The following is a 23,168-nucleotide window of genomic DNA, read 5'->3' on the forward strand; positions in this document are numbered from 1 at the left end:
AATTTACCACCAATTTTCTATCTCATTACGTTCCCTAGGATACCACATCACAGTTAGTTGTTAAGTCTCTCTAATTTCCTCTGGTTTATAACTGGTTCCTTTTTTCTTCTTTTTAATAACAGAAAACATGTTTAAGATGTTTGGAAAGAGGCACAGAAGCAGAGAAGAAAATGGGATGTGAATTCAAAGCCAAATTGAATTTATGAGAGAGAAGTTTAAAGAGGTTGCCATCTGCGTGGGCATAGATGGCGTGACCACGTGGTAGAGGCACATTCTTTCAGCAGGCTGGGCTTTTCATAAGCTGGGGGCTTAAGGGGCGTTCTTAGGATGGGATAATTCCAAGAAAATGGAGGAGTGGTTGGGGACCAGGACCAGCTTTTCATGGGCATTTCAATCTTGGTAGGTCTTGCTCCCTGGCAGGCAAGGAAATGCAGGGTGGGGTGGGGAGCAGATTACACTGCTCTTGTGAAATGCAGTGTCAGAGTCCTTGGTGGAAGTCTCTGCTTACTCTCCAGAGGGCATAAGGGGCAAACTTGCGTTCTTGTCCCCTTCAGTAGGAATGGGTGTTGCAATTTGCTGTTTTTTATTTTATTTATTTTTGTTTTTATTTTTTCACGTTAGAACTGAGGTTCTGTGGAGGAATGCTACAGCCGATGCTGTGGGCTTTACCCATGACACTGCCGGTGATCATATGTTCAAGGACTGTCAGACTTTTGTACTGTAGTTACCTGACCCCCCTTTAGTTTCTGCACTCCTTGGAATCAAGTCTGGACGCACAGTCCATAATCAAGATGGGGGTGGAAATGCAGAATAATTAAAGAGTAATTGAGAATTCTGTAAATGCTGGTTCCGGGACAAAAATAAATGACGGAATGGGGCGGAGCTTGTTAGTTCATGGGGTGAGGCGGGGTTCAGGCAGCGGGGAGGAAGGACTGCGGTTGCAGTGGGACGCCAGCCAAGTCAGCTGGGGAGCGGGGCGAGCCTGGGGTCCGGTGAGGCTGGGAGTGGAGGACCAAGAAGGGGCGGGACGGGGCAGGGTCCTGGATTGCACGAGGTGGGCTCTTCAGAGCTCTGCTGGCCTGACCAGGCGCCAGGGGTTGTTTTTTGTCTTAATCCCTGGCTCAGGGCGAGGAAAGTGGGAGCGGAGTTGGAGGGCTGCGTGGGGCAGGGTAGACGCCTTGGAGGCTGAGAAAATGGCGCACGCATGCGCGGTACGCTAGGCGGCTTCTTCCCTCCCTCTGCCGCCGCCATCTTTGAGGCTGCAGCCGACGGAGGAGAGCCGGCTGAGCTTCCGGTTCCGGCGCTCCCGTTGCCGGGGTAACGGGAGCGGGCTGGGCTGCGATCTTTCCTGAGTTTGTAACAGAGGAAGAGTTAGAACCGATTTCGGATTTCTGGCGGTATTCTGTGTTCTCTAGTCAACTGCCACCTTTCCCACGCCGTTCCTATAGCGGCTGTTGCCCCCGCGCGCTGGGGGCGTGTGCGTAAGGTCCGGCGTGCGAGGGGCGCCTCGTGGGAACCGGGCGGAAGGGCTGTGCGGGGACCTGAGGGGGCCCCGAGTCTCGGGGTTCGGAGCTGTGAGGGTGCGGATCTGGCTCCTCGCGGCCGGCATGGGGCCGTAGCTGCCTGGCCGGGTGGGGGTCTAGGCGGGGGTGTGACGGGATCTGTCGGGGGTCTGACGGAGTCTAGTCGGGGGTCTGACGATGGTCTGACGGGGTCGATGGGGCCTAAGGGGGTCTGTCGGGTCTGACGGGATCTAACGGGGTCTAACGGGTCTAACGGGGGTCTGATGGGGTCTGATAGGGTCTGACGGGGTCTGTCGGGGGTCCGACGGGGGTCTGTTGGGGGTCTGACGGGGTCTGATGGGGTCTGTCGGGGGTCTGACGGGGTCTGACGGTAGCCATTTGAGATTTTAGAGGCACCTGTTTGGTTTGTCAGCTTTCTTGGCCCTTATTCTCTGACCAGTGTTTTGCAAAAACTTATTTCCTTGAGGATTCTGGTATCTAAAGATTACCGTTTGTCACAGTTTACATTTATATATATATATAATATACACCTATATGAAATTATGATTGTTTCTGTTCTAAGACGTCCTAGCCAATGGGGCTTCCTGGCTGCTGTTGATTCTGGGTTAGTTTAAGTTGGTGCTTTAGTAAGTGGCGACTGGGTTTGAGGCAGGTAAGTCACCTGAGCAGCTGGCATTGAAGGCAGCTAGGGGAGTTTCCATGATTCATTAGCATTCCCCAGAGCCTCGAGCTAGAGCTGTTTGCGAGGGACCCACTGTGGGCATCCCGTTACTACCAGGATCCCGTTCAGGCGCAAACGGCATTCGAGAAGCAGCTGGATGATATTTGAAGATGTTTGGAGCAGTAATCATCATACAAGCGACAATTGAGACGAAGAACTGTCTTTGATTTGCAGATTGGAGCCCTGCACAGAAGCTCCAGGGTTAGCATGCCGAAGGCAAGAGGAAGAACAAGTCGAATCCGAAGGCGGAAATGCTTCAAAAGTTCTCCAGCAAGAGGAGGTACTGGTTCCTTCATGCTAGTGGCAGAAATAGAAATGCTGTGTTAATGGGTGTTAGTTCAGACAGTGTGACCCAGAGGGTCAAGGAGGATATTACAAAAACCACTGATCTTCTTTAAAACCCTGTGGGAGAGGAAGTATATTAAACATGTGCTATGCATAGCTGTTAGTTGGAGTTGCTTAGCCCTGTCGTTTGGGTCTTTTAAGTCCTTGTTGATCTGCTGTCCACTTGTCCTTATCACTAATGAAAGTGGGGTTTTGGGGTCAGTGCAGTGGCTCAGTAGGCTAATCCTCAGCCTTACAGTGCCAGACTCCCATATGAGCACTGGTTCTAGTCCTGGCTGCTCCACTTCTCATCCAGCTCCCTGCTTATGGCTTGGTAAATCAGCAGAGGATGGCTCAAGTTCTTGGGCTCCTGCACCCACTTTCCGGATGGGAGACCTGGAAGAAGCATCTGGCTCTTAACCGTTTAGCTCAGCTCCAACCATGGCAGACATTTGGGGAGTGAACTAGTTGGATGGAAGGTTATTCTCTCTCCCTCTCTGGAAATTTGCCTTAAAAATAAACATAAATAAATTTTTAAAAGGTGGGGTTTGAAATCTCCAGTTATTGTAGAATTGTCAATTTCTGCCTTTAATTCTGTCAGCTTTTGCCTCCTTTATTTCAATGCTCTGTTTTTAGGTTTGTATGTATTTGTAAGTGTGATGTCTGCCTGATTGATTTACTTTGTCATAAAATGTTCCTTTTTTATCTCATAACATTTTTTATTTTAAAGACTTTAAAACCATGATAACTTTCTTATCATGGTTTGTATGATATATGTTTTTCCATCATTTCACTTTTTTTAAAGATTTATTTCATTTTTATTTATAAGACAGATTTACTGAGAAGGAGAGACAGAAAGATCTTCCATCCTCTGGTTACTCCCCAAATGGCTGCAATGGCTGATGGGAGCCAGGGCCCAAGAGCTTCTTTCAGGTTCCCAAGTCGGTTCAGGAGCCCAAAGACTAAGGCCATCCTTTGCTGCTTTCCCGGGCCACAAGCAGAGAGCTGAATGAGAAGTAAAGCAGCTGGAATCCCAGATGGGATGCTGGCTTGGCAGATGCTTAACCGACAGTGCTGTGGCACCAGCCCGTCTTTTCACGTTCAGTCTGTGTCTTTCAATCTGAAATGCATTTCTTTTTTTTTTTTTTTAAGATTTATTCATTTTATTACAGCCAGATATACACAGAGGAGGAGAGACAGAGAGGAAGATCTTCCGTCCGATGATTCACTCCCCAAGTGAACCGCAACGGGCTGATGCGCGCCGATCCGAAGCCGGGAATCAGGAACCTCTTCCAGGTCTCCCACGCGGGAGCAGGGTCCCAAGGCCTTGGGCCGTCCTTGACTGCTTTCCCAGGCCACAAGCAGGGAGCTGGATGGGAAGTGGAGCTGCCGGGATTAGAACCAGCACCCATATGGGATCCCGGGGCTTTCAAGGCGAGGACTTTAGCTGCTAGGCCACGCCGCCGGGCCCTGAAATGCGTTTCTTGTAGCTACCATATAATGTGGTCTTTTGAAAATTGTGTCCAGACTGGAAAACTTTGCTTTTTGATGGATTTCTTAATCTAGTCATGGTTAATGTTATTATTTATATAGTTGGATTTATCTAGTTTACATTTTGTTTTCTATATGTCTTGTATTTTTTGTTCCTATGTTTTTCCTTTACTATTTTCTTGATGAATATTTTCTGATGTAACATAATGCTTTAGTATCTTCATTAAAAAAGTTACTCTCTTAATGATAACTCCACGTCTTACACTGTATCTAATAAGTTGATTAGGATCTACCTCAGCCTAAGTCTTAGCCTGGGCTATCATAAGAGACTGAGTGGCTTATGTAGTACAGACTGACTTCTCTCAGCTGCAGAGGCTGCGATGGGCAAGAGCAAAGTGTTAACCAGTTAGGTTCCTATTGAAGCTCTATCCCTGGCCTTCTCTGTCCTCAGAGGTCTCTTTATTCTAAGATTATTGGTCTCATTAGGACAGCGCCACCCTCTGGCCTTCATCTTTAATAACCATCGTTTTGAAGTTAGGGCTGGAACATAAGAATTTTCTGGGGGATATCAAGATTCAGTCCATTACAGTCTTATGTATTATATGTTTTTAATTTCTGTCAGTGGTGTTTTGTAGTTTTTGGCTCATAGACTTGCACATCTTGTTTTAGAAGTATCACTTAGGAATTATGCATTTTTTGGGCCCAGTGCAGTAAGTAGCCTAGCGGTTAAAGTCCTCGCCTTGAACGTGCTTGGATCCCATATGGGCGCCGGTTCTAATCCTGGAGGCCCTGCTTCCCATCCAGCTCCCTGCTTGTGACCTGGAGTGGCAGTCGAGGATGGCCCAAATCCTTGGAACTCTGCACCTGTGTGGGAGACCTGGAGGAGACTCCTGGCTCCTGGCTTTGTATTGGCTCAGCTCCAGTTGTTGCGGCTCTTGGGGAGTGAATCATCAGATGGAAGATCTTCCTCTCTCTCTCCTCCTCTCTGTATATCTGACTTTCCAATAAAAAGTAAATCTTTAAAAAAGTATTACACATTTTTTGGTGTTACAAAGGATATTATAAAATACACATTTTTTGTTTGTTTCTTGCTAGCATATAGAAATACATTGATGTTGATCTTGTAACCTTGACTAAACTCGAGTTCCTGTCTTGTCAGTCGTGCCAGATTGTCTACATAGGTGATCGTGTCTTTTGAGAATGAAGACAGTTTTACTAACTTTCCAAGTGGATATCTTTTCTTTATTTTTCTTACCTTTTGGCACTGCTAATTGTATATATTTCCTGGTTGTAGGAGGAAAGCCCTCAGTTTTTTTTCCCTCTTTTTTAACCATTAAATGTGTCAGCTATCTTGTTTTTGAATATGTTTTTTGGGGAGGGAGGGCCTGAGCAAGGGAAAGGAAGAGACCAAAGGCCCCCACTCGGACTGTGAGAGCCGGGGCTGGGCCAGGAGCTGAGAGCTCAGCCTGCCAGCCGTGGCGCTCTTATTCACAGCAATATGGAAGTAGCTGTGGAGCTGGGGTGGGAGCCCAGGAACGCTGCTGTGTGACACAGGTGTTCCCCAGCGGCTAGAACACCGGGTCAGATGCCAGCCCTGGACTGAGTTTACCATTTGAGCTTTGGGTGCCATCATGTTCACCAGCCCTGGGAACAAGAGATGGACCAGGAAGGCAAGGCTGCTGCACACAGGACAGACTGTGAGGTCCGGAGAGCTTCCTTTCAGGATGGCAGCTTTTCCTGAACACTGGGGACACAGAACACAGCACAGTGTAGTGAGATCTGTACAAAGAAGGACGAGTACAGCCCAGCCATTCCCCAAGAGACAACTCATGCCCCTTCAGGCCATGCAGCTGTCTAAGAAGGGGGGCTCATTGGGCAACCAGAGAATACAGGGGTGCTGGGGCAGACCCAGCACGACCAAGGCAGCCTGCTGAGCCAGAGCAGGCAGAGCCGTCTACACAGCAGGAGGAAGCACTAGTGAGGGAGCCCGAGAGGGAGACAGGTTCCGCACAGTCTGCACGTCCTGCAGAGGGAAGAGAGACAAGGCAGGTGGCTGCTGCTTCCTGCAGCTGGAGGATACGGGTGCCGGCAGGAAAAGCACCACAGCACGAGACACGCGGGAAGGTCCCTCCTCCACACACGACGGCTGAGGACTTAGTAACATGGGCTTTCAGGAAAGTAACCGCCATTACTCCGCACCAGGAACAGCATCTCTAAGTGAATCTTCAGAGTCAGGGGGCAAAGAAGGCGTTATTCCCCTAGAAGGACTCAGACCTGAGACGTGGGACGGCTGGAGAGCTTGTCCTAGGTGGCAGAGCTCGTGAGGCAGAAGCCGCCTTGCTCATGCTCGCTGACCTGCGTGCTCTGCCGGCCACCTGGGCAGTGGCCACCAGGGAGCAGGAAAGTGGCCAAGGAAGACCTCTGGGAAGCAGCTGACTGCTTTCTCATCCTGGAGGCTGAGGAGCTGGGGAAGAACCTAGAACCTGCTCCAGGAAGAACTTGGAAAGGCTCACGTGGGATCAATGTTAGGCCAACGAAGGAAAGACAGGGCCAGAGGTGGGCAGGGAAGATATGGGCTGAGCTGGTGTGCATCCTGGGAATGAGTCCCGGGCACTGGGCAGGGCTGTAGCATTGCCTGCGCATTGTCTGGGGAACAATAGGAGGAAATGCAGCAATTACAGAATCCACATTTCCTCGAAAACAAGACACTCCGTCTACTGAGAATGTAAACAGTGCTTCTGAGACCAGAGGGAGATGTGATCTCTGTAGAAGAGAACATCTGGGCAGATGGGCAGGTCACTGCCAGGCCTGGGTGCTGAGGGCCGTCCCCTGGCCCTGGTGCAGAGGGCCGTCTCCAGCAGAGGGCTACCCACTGGCCCGGGTGCAGAGGGCCGTCTCCAGCAGAGGGCCGTCTCCAGCTGAGGGCCGTCCCCTGGCCCGGGTGCAGAGGGCGTTCTGCAGCAAAGGGCCATCTCCCGCTGAGGGCTGTCCCCTGGCCTGGGTGCAGAGGGCAGTCTCCCGCTGAGGGCTGTCCCCTGGCCTAGGTGCAGAGGGCAGTCTCCTGCTGAGGGTTGTCCCCTGGCCTGGGTGCAGAGGGCAGTCTTCCGCTGAGGGCTGTCCCCTGGCCTGGGTGCAGAGGGCTGTCTCCAGCTGAGGGATGTCTCCAGGCCTATCTCTAGTGCCTTCCTGTGCTCAGGATGGGCTTTCCCACCTCCAGTCTTTCCCTGGTTCCTGGGCAGCTGTGAGGTGGAGGCTTTTCTCCCTTGCAGGGAACTCCAGGGGCAGTTTCTGCTGACAGGGGACTCCTAGAAACATGCCTGATGGCTTCATTCAGAAATCAGATGTGTGTTTACATGGTGAATCCCTTACTGCCACCCCCATGGGAAAACCCAGCGTCACCTGGAGGCTTCTGTGTCGTGGGGGCATACCTGCTGGGGCTAAGGATGGAAGCTCTACTTGCCCCTTGGAAAAGCCCACCCATAGGAGACTGCTGACTGCACCGGTGAGCATAGCATTGAGGGTAGTTCTGAAGGCAGATCATAGTCACCCGGGGCCCAACAGCTGAGGAGAGCCTGGAACGTTCTAAGACCATGCACTTTGACCAGAATTTCAGGAATGGCTCAAAGTTAGAAGTGCAATATGCACTGTGTGCGTGGGTTACACAATCAAGTCCCACATGTAATGACTTTTTTTCTTCTTTTGCTGGTGTTCCTTTGGAAGCAAACAACAACAAAACAAAGAAAACCCTCAAAGTCATCATCCTCAGATTATAGCTGTGTCTAAGACCAGGGGATGGGAAATGTATAATTATTTTTTTAGCTTCTATGTATGGCAACTTAAAAACTCTACCCTCCAGGGTGGTCTTTCCCAACCAAATGTCAGATTTCTAAAATGGGCAACAAATCCTGACAGATCCACCATTTCCATGTCTCCTGACACCATGGAAATGGCTAGAGAGCCAGAGTGTATTAAAAAAAATGATGTATAATGAGCTGCCAACCCTTATGTGTGATCTTGGTCAGATGACAAAGGAAAGAGAAACCTTCAGATGCTGAAGGAGAAAGTCTTAGTAGCTATGAAATACTGTTCTGTTTCATAGTTTTTTTAATATTAAAAAGCTATTTTCAAATCAATTTTAGTAAAAAGCTGGTCATGGATAAGGGCCCATAGGGTGGGGATGTGCTGTAGTGTCCAATGTTAGTGATGGAATTCAGGAATTTTCCAGGGGTCCAGCCAGTGGTGGCCTTCCCAGCTTATGTTGTCCCATGCACTGTCTCCATGTGATTTACAACTTCATTAGTGCTCAGCTCAGCTCCTCATGGAGCCCAGTGTCACAGCCTGGGGATGACCAGGACCAGGGTCTGCCAGGGTGCTGCCCAGCTGCAGCCCAGCTGCCAGCAGAGTGCCTGGAGGATGCCCTGCGGAGCTGGGCAATGCCAACCTGGGAGTCTGGATCCCATACTTTTCTGAACACCACAGGAAAGAAACCCATGGAGGAAGGCCTAGGGCACAACGCGGTGAGCCACTGCTTCCAACGTCTCCAGAAAATTCTTCTCTGGCCATATGACTTGTAGACATTTTAGGCCTTTCCTGTGGCCTGGTCCTGCTGCCTAGTTCCTACAGGAATCAGTGAGTTTCTGCTTAGACAGGGGAGATGAGTGAAGGAGCAGACTTTTAAGTAATATTTGCTTGATTGTTGTGGTAGAGTGGTTTCTGCCGAAAGCAAACGGAACCTTACAACCCAATCCACCAGTCACTCCTTTTACCTGAGCGAGTGCCTGATGTTTCTAAACCTAGGATATGCTATATGCGTGGGATAGTTGTAATTTGGGGAGAAAAACATTTTTAGCAAAAATAATTGCATACCTCTAGGATTTTTTAATGCCATAATAAAATTTTCTCATGGATTTGCAATCACTAAATAAAGGAAAGAAAGTATGAAATTAGGCAGAGTTGGCTTTATGTATCAAATGATGTCTTAGCTTTTCAAAATGAGATGGTCTCACTTTTCTTTATTATTCATTTAGTTTTAAACATTTATTTATTTGGATTGAAAAGGTAGATTTTACAAATAGAAAGAGAGACAAAGATCCACTGGTTAACTCCCTGAGTGGCCACAACACCCAGAGCTGAGCCTATCTGAAGCCAGGAGCCAGGAGCTTAGACTCCTGCAGGATGCACGGTCTCTGGGCTCCACTGCCTCCCCTGCCACAGGCAGGGAGCTGGAAGGGAAGTGGAGCAGCCAGAACACAAACTGGTGCCCATACTGAATCCCAGCACTTGCAAGGGGGGAAGGATTAGCCAACTGAGCCATTGTGCCGCCAGGAGATCATCTCACTTTTGACACTAAACCCTGCTAGGTGTTTCTCAGCAAACCTGTTTGGAAAGATTAATGTTATGTTGTGTGTTAGCTTGCCCCATTCTGTGAATGAAGCAGATTTGATCTTTGTCATCTTAAGCTCATGTATTTTATAGCTATAGTTGTACTTTTAAAAATGTGTCACTTCATGCCTTTAAAAATATTTAAAATGTGAACTACATGCAGAGCACTGCAAATGGTTAAAAACAAAGTTAATGTGAAAATATTATAACCTAAAATAATTCTTCAGGTCACAAATGTTGTAGCTTGATATGCCTTTGATTTAGTGGGGACACTTTTAGGATACTCGGTAACAGCATTTGAAGAGCTTGGAAATACAAAATTCTGCTTACTTAGTCATTTTTTTAAAAAAGTAAAAACAATAGAAACCAAAACGCACATACAGAATAACTTAATTTTTTAAAGAATAACTTAATTTTGTCCTTGAAAAAAGAGTGGGTAAAAAATGCCCCAAACCCTTCTGGTCCCCTTGATATAGAATCACTCAACCATGTCCCTGGCCTAGGAGGCAGCACCAGATTCTTACGAGATCATCCAAGCCTGCTAAAATCTTGGCCATACCTTTAAGTGGTTGACACAGTAATCGTCCAGCCAGTTTCTAACTAGCGGAGGGACCACCAGTGGGGAACATCTTCCCTGCAGGTTCCTGCCCAGACAAGGAGGCATCAGGGAATACTTAAAATCTCAAGATCTTTAGGACAACCTCAGGGTCTCCTCCTCTGTCCTTTCAAAAGACATCCTCTCTCCCTCTTTCTACGTTCACCTGGCCACTTTGTAAATAAAACTTCTCTGTAACCAATTCCTGGATTTTTATTTCTGTACTAAACTGAGGAAAGATCCCACTGAGCTCTTGTGGGACATTTTTAGGACTGCTCCCCCAGGTTGTCCTGGCCTGACGCTGTCCCTCCTGACCACACAGTGCTGCCTGTCACTGTGTTAGGCCCTGGAGTTCTCTTCTGATACAGCAATGTGGTACTTCACACTTACGTCTGTGATCCCCATGTCCAAGGATTTCACTTCTCTTTTTTCTTTCCTATTCTCGTCTGTCTTTCTTTCTTTTCTTTCTTTCTTTCTTTCTTTCTTTCTTTCTTTCTTTCTTTCTTTCTTTCTTTCTTTCTTTCTTTCTTTCTTTCTTTCTACCTACCTACCTACCTACCTACCTACCTACCTACATTTATTTGTTTCATTGGAAAGGTGGACTTTACAGAGAGGGGCGACAGAAAGATTTTCCATCTGCTAGTTCTCTCCCCAAATGGCCTCAGTGGCTGGAGTCAAGCTGATCCAAAGCCAGGAGCCAAAAGCCGCATCTGGGTTTCCATGTGGCCAAGAGCAGGGTCCCAAGATTTTGGGCCATCCTCAACTGCTTTTCCAGGCCACAAGCAGGGAGCTGGATGGGAAGTGGAGCAGCTGCGACACAAACTGGAGCCCATTTGGGATCCCAGCATATGCAAGACAATGATTTAATCACAGAACCATCATGTCAGGCCCCCCTCTAAACTGGATTTCTGTGGGTGCACGCATGTTGTATGTGTGTGCATGCATGTTGTATGGTGCACAATTTTCCTGCATGTAACCATTGCTCAGTAAAAACTTACCTTTCAGCTCATACACAGAGTTGGGAGATGTTTCCTGCAAATGGGAAATGAAAATGCTATCATTTTGTTTTCATGAAAATGTTCTGAAGGGATGGATTTGAGAGGAAGTGAGAAGCATTTGCTGTGTCACGTTAGGATCCTTTTAAATGCTGGTCTTGTTGTTCATCTGTGCACCTGTTGATGGGAGGTGTTTCACAAATATTTCTGCAGTAGTAAAGAATCAGACAGATGCAGGGTATGTTTCAGATGAAAGTTTATCTTGCACCTCAATGTATGTCTATCCCCTGTAACACTGAAGATGTACCAGCTGTTGTATGTAATGGATACAAAAGAGTTGGTTCTTCAAGTCCAAATCAGTGAACTCATTATTGAGTCCCTGAGAGGTTGTGGGAATTTCCAAGGTAGAGGATAAAACATCCACCCACTCATGCTCTGAGCAGATTCACCAATACAGTACTCATGGTACTATTTACATTTTTAAAGTTGTGTTTCCTTCTAGTTCAAATAATTTTTAATATTAATTTTGTATCCTGCAACTTTGTTAAACTCTTAAGTTTAGTAGTTGTTTAAATATTCCATCAGATCGACTATGTAAATGCTCAACTCTTCTGAGATTAAAGACAGACTTTCTTTCCACTCGGATGCCTTTTCTTTATTTATATTTTGCCCCATTTGTACTAGCTGACCTGTAAGTGCTATGCTGAATAAAGAGGGTGCCTAGGTATTTTTGTCTAGTTCAGGTCTCTGGAGGAAAGTGCTGAGTTTTGCACACTAAAATGTGTCACAATTAAATATACTGACAAAGAGGCAAGGAAGGAGAATCTGCCAGCCACTTTTCTCCTTGGTGTCCACAGAGGCTGGGGTTGGCCATGGCCTAGGCTGGATGTGGGGAACTCAGTGTGTGTCTCCCACATGGATGGCAGGGATCCAGTTACCTGAGCCATCACCACTGCCTGCCCAGGTTCAAATTCACAGCGAGTTAGTGAGGAAATGGATCCAAGAATTGGACCCGGACTCTGCTAGTGTGGGGCTGAACTCTGCCCACCGTTAACGCCTGCCCCTGTCTTTTGTTAGATATTCTTTACCAGAAGAATATCTGCCCTAGTTTGCTGAGTTTTTTCTGTTAGATTTTATCAACTGTTTTTCCTGCACCTGTTAAGATGCTCAAATGTTTTACAGTTTTGCTGTTTCAGTTTACACTATCTGCGTTTTTTTTTGTTGTTGTTGTTGTTAAAATCTGTTCATTTTTTCTGTCTGTCAGATATATTTCATTGGGGATGGCCTTTTGAAAAGGGGGTTTCACAGTGATTCAATCACTATTCTCTCTCTCTTTTTTTTTTCTCTCCTGACCAGTGAATGAGAGCTGCAAGTCTGAATTTATAGATCTAAGGAAATGGCTAAAGGATAGGAACTTTGAAGATAGAAACTTAGCACCGGCTCACTTTCCAGGTAAAATCTGGTGTTCAGCTCCCCTGACCCTCATATAAGGGGTGTGCAAAAAGCAGGGGTGCTGCTTAACAAGTTGGCTGTGTTTTCCTGGGGGATACTTTGGTAACTGTCTGTTGGGTTTCCTACCTTGTAGTTACACTGTTTTTATTTTCACTATTTTGTATTTGACCTTGAAGAAATAATCGAAAATGGATTACAAAAAGAAGTGATAAACTTTAAAAGGAGACTGAGGATATGGAAGTGTGAGGGAGCCGGGTTAAGGATAACGGGGAATGCGGCCGATGGCCCTAGCTCTTGGGTTGTGCATACAAAGCTTTGTTGGTGTACTCATTGGAAGTGCAGATGTTCTTGGGACCTTGGCCGGACAGAGCGGCTCTGTGGGATGCTCATGGGAACCACACTATAACGTGACCATCTGCTCACTCTTAACACCTCTGCTGCCTTTGTGGGATTTTTCACATCATCTGGGCTGATGGCATTATCCCACAGCTCTGGTGGGAGCACACAGTTGTCTGAGGGAGAGAGGAGTTTCCCTGCAGCCATGGGGAGTGCAGGTGCTGCTCTGTGTGTAGCTGGAGGACAGGATCTGAGAGTGGCCTTCCGTTTGTTGTGGCTGTGCTCGCAAGCATTGGGCAAGGCACACTCTGGTCAGTTAGTGACTGACCTTCAGGCATTGATGTCACCTGAACTTAGAGAGGGTCATTCTTTTCTGCAAATCAGAGGGCTTCTTTTGGGAAGTTAGATTTGCATTTTCTAGCACATTCCCTCCTAGAGGCTGGCTAGCTGGTCACAGCTGTGTGCATGTGTTCAAGGCCATCCCACTCTGCCAACAGTGTGGGCAAAATGCTCTTCTGATTGTTTTTACTTTGGGCAAATTCTTACTTTCTTATGTAGTTAAGGGACTCCCCACGTGTGCCCCTGGTTGAGTGAGGCAGCCAGCTCCTTCCCAGTGAATCAGTTACACATGCTAACTTGGGGCTGAGGAGCTGAATTTTTAAATTGGAAGTGGGAGTTCTGGGACCAGAAGGTGTGAAGGTGTGGCTGGATTTACCCTTCATCCCCTTTGCTTTCCTAGGCACGGGAAGGGGCCTGATGAGTACAGCTGGCTTGCAGGTGAGCTCTTCCCTCTTACCCTGACCCAACACAGACTCTGTGGCTTTGGTTTTGTAGTTGCCATTGAGTGGACTCAGCATGTCTTAGACTCACAGGCATTTCTTGCCTCCCTAATGGATATATTCGATTACAAGTCTGCCAGCTAGAGTTAAGTTTGCTGCAAACCCAAGGTCACAGTGTTCCAGCAGTGCACACCAGCCTGGAGGAAGCAGTCTTGAACCTGTGGTGTGGTCACTGGGCTTTCCAAGACCCATGCTTCTACCACCTGTCTGTCTTGTCCCCTCTTCCCTGCGGACATGGTTCTTGGGGCTTGAGCAGCAGGCAGGAGTGAGTGGTGTGGAAGGCAGGCTCCCCCCATTGAGGGCGTCCCATCCCCCAACTGATTGGCCAGTGGCTCCAGCAAGCTGCAAGTAGGGGGAGGCTGCACGGTTCCCTGCCATCGCCCTATCTGAATAGGATTCCCAGAGTGAGGTGAGGAGAGATGGCATGTGGGCAGGCCCCCCACAGTCTGCACAGCCGGCTGCGGTGCTGCTGGGCCAGTGGAGCTGCTCTCCCGGAGCTCTTGTGAGCGCAGTCCTGCCTCCAGCTCTGCATGGGACCCAGAGCGGCACTCGGGATGCTCGCAGCCTTTGCTCCCCACCTCACAAAGATGTAGATGTCGCAGGGTCCCGGCTAGTTCTCGCTGCGCCATTTTAAGGGTCCTACAATGTAGTTTTCTGTGAGGCAAGTGATTTATTCTTTTACTTTAAAATTACTTTTTCCTTTAAAATTATTATTTTTAAGGATTTATTTTTACTGGAAAGGCAGATTTATGAAGAGAAGGAGAAACAGAGAGAAAGATCTTCCAGCTGCTGGTTTACTTCCCAAGTGGTTGCAATAGCCAGAGCTGAGCTGATCCAAAGCCAGGAGCCGGGAGCCTCCTCCAGGTCTCCCACACGGGTGCAGGGTCCTGCTTTCCCAGGCCACAAGCAGGGATCTGGGAGAGAAGTGGAGCAACCGGGATATCAGCTGGTGCCCATATGGGATCCATATGGGATGCAAAATGAGGACTTTAGCCACTAGGCTACTGTGCCAGGCCCCACTTTTTTCTTTTTAAAGTAAAAATTATTTTTTACTCTAAAATTGCTTATTTCTGATTACATACTTTATTTAAACTCAGCTATGTGTATGTGTTTAGCCTAAAGAATGGCATATTTTAATGTTATGCTACTTTTTTTTAAATTTTTTTTTTAATTTTTTTTAATTGTTTATTATTTAACTTCAGTAATTACATTGTATTATGTGACACAATTACATAGATACTTGGGTTCTCCCCACCCCTCCCCAAATCCCCCCACCATGGTGGATTCCTCCACCTAGTTGCATAACCACAGCTCAAGTTCAGCTGAGATTCCCCCATTGCAAGCGTATACCAAACATAGAGTCCAGCATCTTATTGTCCAGTCAAGTTCAACGGCTTCTTAGGTATACCCTCTCTGGTCTGATGACAGAGCCAGCAGAGTATCATCCCAGTCAATTGAAAGCTCCAACATACCATCAGCAAAAATTTACATCATTATGGAATTAATTGACATAGTAATGAGTAACCAATATGTTAAAAGTAAATGCGAGTTCCCAGCCACCTTCTGTGACCACCTCACCTATACTTCAATTTTAGTTTATACACAACATATAACATTCAAAACATAACATGTTATACATAACATCACATCATCTTAAATTAAGGCAAACATGTGGTATTTAACCTTTTGGGATTGGCTCATTTCCCTTAGCATTATGGTTTCCAGTTTGGCCCATTTGGCCACAAAGAACTGCATTTTGTTTTTTTTAATAGCCGAGTAGTATTCCATAGAGTAGATGAACCATAGCTTTCTTATCCAATCCTCTGTTGATGGGCATTTTGGTTGCTTCCATGTTTTTGCAATTACTGATTGTGCTGCTATGAGCATAGGAGTGCATGTTGGTTTCTCATAAAACAAGTGTTCTGGATATATTCCTAGGAGTGCTATTGCTGGATCATACGGTATGTTGAATTTGAGTTGTTTGAATATTCTCCATACTGATTTCCATAGAGGCTGTACCAGCCTGCAGCCCCACCAGCAGTGGAGTAGGGATCCCTTTTCCCTGCAACCTCGCCAACAAGTGTTGTTGGTGCTTTTATTCATGTGGGCCAGTCTTACTGGCGTTAGGTGGTACCTCATTGATGTTTTAATTTGGATTTCCCTTATTGCCAGGGAACTTGAGCATTTTTTCATATGTTTATTTGCCATTTGGGTTTGTTCCTTTGTGAAGTGTTTGCCCATTTCCCGTGCCCATTTCTTGAGTGGCTTGTTTGTTTTGACATTTTGGTTGTTTTGTAGCTCTTTGTATATTCTGGAGATCAGCCCTCTATCACCTAGGTCGTGTGCGAATATCTTCTCCCATTCTGTGGGTTGCCTTTTTACTTTGTTGATTGTTTCTCTAGCTGTACAGAAGCTTCTTAGTTTGATGAGGTCCCAATTGTTTATTTTGGTCTCGATTTCTACTGCATTTGGAGTCTTTTTTAGGAAGTGAGGGCCTACCCCTAAGTGTTCTAGTGTGTTACCACCTGCCAAAACTTAGCCCAGAGGCAACAAACGACCTGAATGAACAAACCCATAACTGAAGTAGAGATTGAATCAGTGATTAAAGACCTCCCAACAAAGAAAAGCCCAGGCCCAGACGGCTTCACTCCAGAATTCTACAAAACATTCCGAACAGAACTGACCCCAATCCTCTACAAACTCTTCAAAACAATAGAAAAAGGCAACCCTTCCAAACTCATTCTATGAAGCCAACATTACCTTAATCCCAAAACCAGACAGAGAACTAACAGAGAAGGAAAACTACAGACCTATCTCTTTGATGAACATTGATGCTAAGATTCTCAACAAAATCCTAGCCAATAGAATTCAAAAACACATCAGACAGATCGTTCATCCAGATCAAGTAGGATTCATCCCTGGAATGCAGGGATGGTTCAACATTCGCAAATCCATAAATGTGATACACCACATCCAAAAACTGAAAAACAAGAATCACATGATAGTATCAATAGATGCAGAAAAAGCTTTCGACAAAATCCAACACCACTTCCTACTAAAAACCCTAACCAAGGTAGGCATAGATGGAAAAATCCACAACATAATTAAAGCCATATATGAAAAACCCAACGCCAGCATCATATGCTACTTTTATTGACAAGTTTTAATTTGTAAAATATAGACAAGAATACTTTAAGAAATTCATAAAAAACTTGAAGTAGAAATGAGTTTTTTTAGTGCAGAAAAATTTGAAGTCTATGCATAAATTTTTCATAATACAAAACCCATACAGCTCGGTCCCTCTCAAGCTGCACATGCTGAATGTTCCTTCGCTCTTGCTTAGGAGGGGAGGATGATCATCTCATTGCCTGAGTGCTGCCTGCTCACCACGGACACAGTGATGGGAAGTTACTTGGGGGCGTACATCACCAAGTAAGTCACTGACCGCCTGCACGCTCGTGCAGTCTGGTGGGAATGCCTCTTCTGGAAAGCCTCGTCATCTGATGCGCAGTTCATTAGGGCCCAGCTTCACGTCTGGCCGAGAATGACCTGAAATGGACTGGACACTTGACTCTGTTCCAGGAAGTTTGTTCTTTTTTTTTTTTTTTTTAAAGATTTATTTTATTTTTATTACAAAGTCAGATATACTGAGAGGAGGAGAGATACAGAGGAAGTGGAGCTGCCGGGATTAGAACCAGCTGCCATATGGGATCAAGGCGAGGACCTTAGCCACTAGGCCACACTGCCGAGCCCCAGGAAGTTTGTTCTTAATTCATTGTAAACTGCATTAAAATAAAATAGTTTATATGACAGAGAGGGTGATGGTGAGGAAGAGAGAGATGTGGGTGGTATGGACCCAAGACCTTGAGCCATCTCTTGTTGCCCCCCAGGGTGTGTTAGCAGAAATCTGGAAAGGGGCAGAGCGAGGACTGTAGCCAAGGTGCCCCCAGTGTGGGGTGGGCGGTCCCAAGTGTCTTCAGCATGTGTTAAAGGTATTCTTCTGTAAGCTGTGTCTTAAGATTCCTCATAGGCTGCCTGGGGTGAGTGTGAATTCTGATCAATCACTTTGTGAAAAATGAGGAGTTATTGGGATAATATATGTAAGTCACAGCTGAGTCCCATGACTCACAGTCGCCTGTACTGCTCCATCATGTAAGTTCGTTTGGGTTCTTCAGTTAGGAAGAGCTATTAACATGATGAGAGCATGAGTTGCAGTTAGGATAGAAGAGAGGAGGCCAGTGTGTGAGTTGTGCTGGCACCTCTGAGAACAGAGTGAGCCTCAGCAGGCGGATTTCTAAATCTGGAGGGGCAGCGGATTGTTCTGTTCTCTGACCAAGGGGCGTCTGGGCTTCCCCGAACCAGCATGGCTCTAGAGGAGCTTTTAAGGCCTCAGTAGAGGCAGGTGTGCACTTTTTTTTTTTTTTTAAAGATTTATTTTATTTTTATTACAAAGTCAGATATACTGAGAGGAGGAGAGACAGAGAGGAAGTGGAGCTGCCGGGATTAGAACCAGCGGCCATATGGGGTCAAGGCGAGGACCTTAGCCACTAGGCCATGCTGCCAAGCCCGAGGTATGCTCTTGATAGTAGTGTTCTCGAACTTATTCTGAAACTTTGAGTTACGTATGTGGCACTATAGGGATTTGGACTTTAAAAGATGAATGAGGGCCCAGTATGGTAGCCTAGCGGCTAAAGTTCTCACCTTGCATGTGTGGGGATCCCATATGGGTGCTGGTTCTAATCCTGGCAGCTTCGCTTCCCATCCAGCTCCCTGCTTGTGGCCTGGGAAAGCAGTAGAGGACGGCCCAAAGCCTCGGGACCCTGCATCTGTGTGAGAGTTCCGGAAGAGGCTCCCGGCTCCTAGTTTTGGATAAGCTCAGCTCCAGCTGTTGTAGCTGCTCGGGGAGTGGATCATCAGACGGAAGATCTTCCTCTCTGTCTCTCCTCCTCTCTCTATATATCTGACTTTCCAATAAAAATGAAATAAATCTTTTTAAAAAGTGAGTGAAAACCTTTTTAAAACACATTCATGCAATATGAGAAGTTTTTATTGGCAGTTATATGGAGCTAAAATATTCTAATATATAATTTGTCAAAGAGTAGTTGAGTTTAGGAGCAAATGCTTTGGAACTGTAGTAAGTATAAAATAACCATATTCCAGTTTCCATTTTCCCTTAGGTCAGTGTCATCTTGAGAACATACTGTAATAGCGGAAATGTTTAACTCTGCATTGTCCAGTAGGACAGCCAATAGGCATGGGGACTGTCGGGCTCCTGACTGTGGCTTGTCTGACTGAGAAACTGAGTTGTAGATATTGCAGGCAGCCTCTGAGTCCACAGGTACCAGACTTGTGGATTCAGCCAACTGCAGATTGAAAATATTTGGAAAAAGGAAGTTGTCATTGTCTCTATGGAACACGTACTGTGTTCCCCTGGTTGTTGGTCCTCAGCCGTACACTGAAGGAACCGTTTACCCAGCACTTCCGTTGTCATACCCTAGAGGGGGGTCCGAGTGTATGAGAGCGTGTGCCTAGGGTGTGTACCCTTTCTCCAAGGGACTGGCACCAGTTCCCTGCAGATGTTGAGGGCCCAGCAGATTTAATTCTGAATCATTAATACTGTAATTTAAATAGCTCTGTCTACGAAACAAATTACTTAGCTTGTCCTGAATTTTGAGTAAAATTAATTTTTACTGACTTTTTTCCTTGAAGGTGGAAGCCGCCCCCATCTCCTCTGCTGGCTCTGTGTACGTTTTTGGTTTCAGAAAAGCACGCCGGGGATCGGTCTCCGTGGAAGCCGTACCTGGATATTTTGCCCAAGTCCTACACCTGCCCTGTTTGTTTGGAGCCCGAAGTGGTGGATCTGCTGCCCCGACCGTTACAAGTGAAGGCCGAAGAGCAGAGGGCTCACGTGCGGGAGTTTTTTGTTTCCTCCAGAACCTTCTTCTCTTCCCTGCAGCCTCTGTTTGCAGAGGCCGTGGACAGCATCTTCAGCTACAGCGCCCTCCTGTGGGCCTGGTGCACCGTCAACACCAGAGCCGTGTACCTGAGACGCAGGCAGCAGGAGGGCCTGTCCGCGGAGCCTGACACCTGTGCACTCGCCCCATTCCTGGACTTGCTGAACCACAGCCCGCACGCCCAGGTGAGATGCTGACGAGGACCCCTGATTCTGTTTGGATAGGCAGGATCGCAGCGTGCAGCACCGGTGACTTTGGGTGTGAGGGAACCCCAGGGAGGATCAGAGCTGGCTGCAGGCGAGCCTTCGGGCTGTTGCTGGCAGGTGTGTGCTTGGCTTGTCTGTCAAGCCCAGGGTTGCTCCGGGCATGCTTTTTCCTTTGCCCCATTTCCTGCCTGGCAGTCCTGGCCTGTCCTGCAGAGCCCTGAGCTGTCTTCCCTGGACTGCTTCTCCCAGCAACCCTCACCTGCCCGGCATGTAACTGTCCCAGAGCACCCCATTTTCACTTGGGGCACGGCTGTTGGGGTGTTCAGCTTGTTGCTTCCTACGTTGGGCTCTGAAATTTTTGAGGATAGAGACTTAGAGACTTCAAGGCGGGGACCACCACATGTGGCTGTTGAGTGTAAGGAACCTGTAAGTGTAGGGAGAAGTCCCAGAGGTCACCAAAGAAGCCTGCTTTGAGGAGGCCAGTGTTGTGGAGTAGTGGGTAAAGCCGCCACCTGGGATACTGGCATGGCCGATAGGGATTTATTCAAGTCCGAGCTGCTCCATTTCTTTTTAAAAGCCAGTTAATAAATTTATTTGGAACAGTTACAGAGAAGAGATAGGTTGGTGGGGGGAGGTAGGAATATACACACACACACACACACACACACACACACACACACACACACACACACATATATATCTCAGTCTTCCATCCTCTAGTTTACTCTCCAAATAGCCACTATGCCAGGGCTGGGCCAGGCTGAAGTCAGGAGCCAGGATCTGCTTCCATCTTTCCCACACAGGTTCAGGGGCCCAAGCGCTTCTGCCAGCTTCCACTGCTTTCCCGGGAGTATTAACAGGGAGCTGGATTAGGAGGGTAGCAGCTGGGAGTCAAGCCCATATTGAGTGCTGACATCCGGGAGGAAACTTTATCCACTATACCACACCCTGGCCCTCCAGCTGCCCCATTGTGAGCAGCTGTGTGCTCCTGTGCCGGAGGAAGCAGCAAAGGTGGCTTACGCCTGTGGGCCATGCACCTGTGGAAGAAGCCCCTAGCTTCCGCCTGGCCCAGCCTTCCCATTTCCGCTGTTTGGGGATGAAACTAGCGGGTGAAGATCTCTCACTGCTCCCCCTTCTCTCTTTCTATAATTCTGCCTTTCAAATACTCTTTATTTCTTTTTTTTTTCTTTTAAGAATTCTGCTTTGGGAGATCATTTTGGATGTTCTTTTCCTACCCCCTCTCTATGTGGCCCATCTAAGAGGTGAATATAAGAGGGCTTGTCCCAGGGTTGTAGGAATGAGTATTACGAAAAGATCATGCATGGATTTACAAGTTTTTTTTGTATCCAAATAAGCTAATCTTTTAATTCCATTTTACACACGTTTTTAGATTGATTATTTATTTTACTTGAAAGCTAAAACTGTAGAGAGAAAAAAAAATTTTCTAAAAATGTTCACTGATTCACTCTGCAGATGGCCACAGTGACCAGAGCTGGGCCTATTTGAAACCAGGGACCAGGAGTCAGGGGCTTCGTCTGGGTCTCCCATGTGTGTGGGGCCCTTGGCCTTGAGCCATCCTCTGGGTCTCCCATGTGTGTGGGACCCTCAGCCTTGAGCCGTCCTCTGGGTCTCCCATGTGTATGCGGGGCCCTCGGCCTCGAGCCATCCTCTGGGTCTCCCATGTGTGTGTGGGGCCCTCGGCCTTGAGCCGTCCTCTGGGTCTACTGTGTGTGTGGGGCCCTCGGCCTTGAGCCATCCTCTGGGTCTCCCGTGTGTGTGGGGCCCTCGGCCTTGAGCCATCCTCTGGGTCTCCCGTGTGTGTGGGGCCCTCGGCCTTGAGCCATCCTCTGGGTCTCCCGTGTGTGTGGGGCCCTCGGCCTTGAGCCATCCTCTGCTGCTTTCCCAGGTCATTGGTAGTGAGCTGGATCAGAAGTAGAGCGGCTGAGACCAAACTGGCACTGATTCGAATGATGGCACCACAAATGGAGGATTAGCTTTTGCTGCCACTCTGCCAGCTCCTCCACACTCTTTGAAGTCGTCCCATATGCTTGGGCTCAATGGGGTCAAGGCTGGCCTGGATGGTGAAGGGAAATCTGCTGGCTCACCTGGAATCCTTGTGGGCTCTGCTGTGGAGGTCCATGGCTGGGGCCCATGGCATGGCACAGTGAGATCGCTGACTGCCCACATGCCGGGGGAGGAAGAGATGAGGGCCCTGGCTGTGTCCTGGGCGAGGGCAGTGAGTGCTTTGACTGTCTGCTTGTGCTCTTGTAGAAGGAGGCAGTTCGCACAGAGTGGAGCGGAGGAGTCCCGGGCAGGATGAGCATTTCTGTGATAACTGTTGATGAGACGATGCGAGCAGCACAGCAGGAGGCCGGACACAGGACTTGGTCCCCACCACTGCGGCTGCTTTGGCTTTTAAAAGATTTATCTATTTAATTGAAAGGATGACAGAGAAGGGAACGAGAAGCAGAGAGATCCTTATCCTCTGGCTCAATCTGGGGCTGCGCCTGCCAAGGCCAGAGGCCGTGGACTCCATCGGGCGTTCCCACATGGCTGGCAGGGCCCATCTGCTGGGAGCTGGAGCCCTGCCCTGTGGTTTCATTGGTGCTGTGGGTGAAGGTTTGCTGCACTCTAGTGACTTGGTTTATTCAGGGTGGTCCTAAACTGCAGGTTGGGAGCGTGTGCGCTAAGAGTGGTTTTTCTAGTTTTAGAAGATTTTTTTTTAAAGATAAATTTTTATTGCATTTCCTTTTTTTTAAAAATTAATTACATTGCATTATGTGATACATTTTTTTATGCACTGGGATTCCCCCCGCCCCTCCCCAAACCCTCCCCCCATGGTGGATTGCTCCACCTTGTTGCATTTCCATAGTTCAAATTCAGTTGAGATTCTTTCATTGGGGATATTTACCAAGCATAAAGTCCAGCATCTTATTGTCCTGGTAAGTTCAATGGTTTCTTGGTGAGACCATCTCTAGTCTGAAGGTAGAGCCGGCAGAGTATCATCCCAATCAATTAAAAGCCCCAACATAATATTTCCAACCATTTACAACATTATGGCATTAATTGACATGGCATTGATTAACCAATATGTTAATAGGAAAGTGCAGGTTCTCAACCACAACCTGTGACTTCTTCATAGACATTTCAATTTTGGTTTACATTTAACCGTGTTCTATACACCTTAAAATGGCTTAGATTGCTATTCAGCTGTCTCATGCCTATTTTAATTTTAGTCTTTAGCAGTTTATAGCATTGAAGCATGATTTCGCTGAACCTGGCTGTTTTTCGGGTGGTCTAACTCTATAATTCTAACAGGATATATGTCAACAGTTTAGGTGAGCATGTTT

At 47.3% G+C, this 23,168-nt stretch overlaps 1 protein-coding gene across 8 annotated transcripts in view; it reads left to right on the forward strand.

Annotated features, from left to right (window-relative positions):
* The first annotated feature begins 1,328 nt into the window (after window positions 1–1,328).
* SETD4 (SET domain containing 4) overlaps window positions 1,329–23,168 on the forward strand; it is a 32,513-nt gene continuing 10,673 nt past the window's right edge. For 2 of the 8 annotated variants that reach the window (XR_009245148.1, XM_058661662.1), the window contains exons 1-5: window positions 2,162–2,524; window positions 12,388–12,483; window positions 13,559–13,596; window positions 17,002–17,090; window positions 19,368–19,797. Coding sequence is in view for 7 of the 8 variants with exons in the window: in XM_058661662.1 (XP_058517645.1) it covers window positions 2,452–2,524; window positions 12,388–12,483; window positions 13,559–13,596; window positions 17,002–17,090; window positions 19,368–19,797 (726 nt within the window). In the remaining variant the exon portion in view is untranslated. Of the gene's footprint in view, window positions 1,487–2,161; window positions 2,525–12,387; window positions 12,484–13,558; window positions 13,597–17,001; window positions 17,091–19,367; window positions 19,798–23,168 lie in introns of those variants that run through there. The other 6 variants (XM_004594117.3, XM_058661661.1, XM_058661658.1 and 3 more) reach the window with 5 other exon arrangements.

The sequence above is a fragment of the Ochotona princeps genome, chromosome 3 (genome assembly GCF_030435755.1).
Source record: "Ochotona princeps isolate mOchPri1 chromosome 3, mOchPri1.hap1, whole genome shotgun sequence".
NCBI classification, from domain to species: Eukaryota; Metazoa; Chordata; class Mammalia; order Lagomorpha; family Ochotonidae; genus Ochotona; species Ochotona princeps.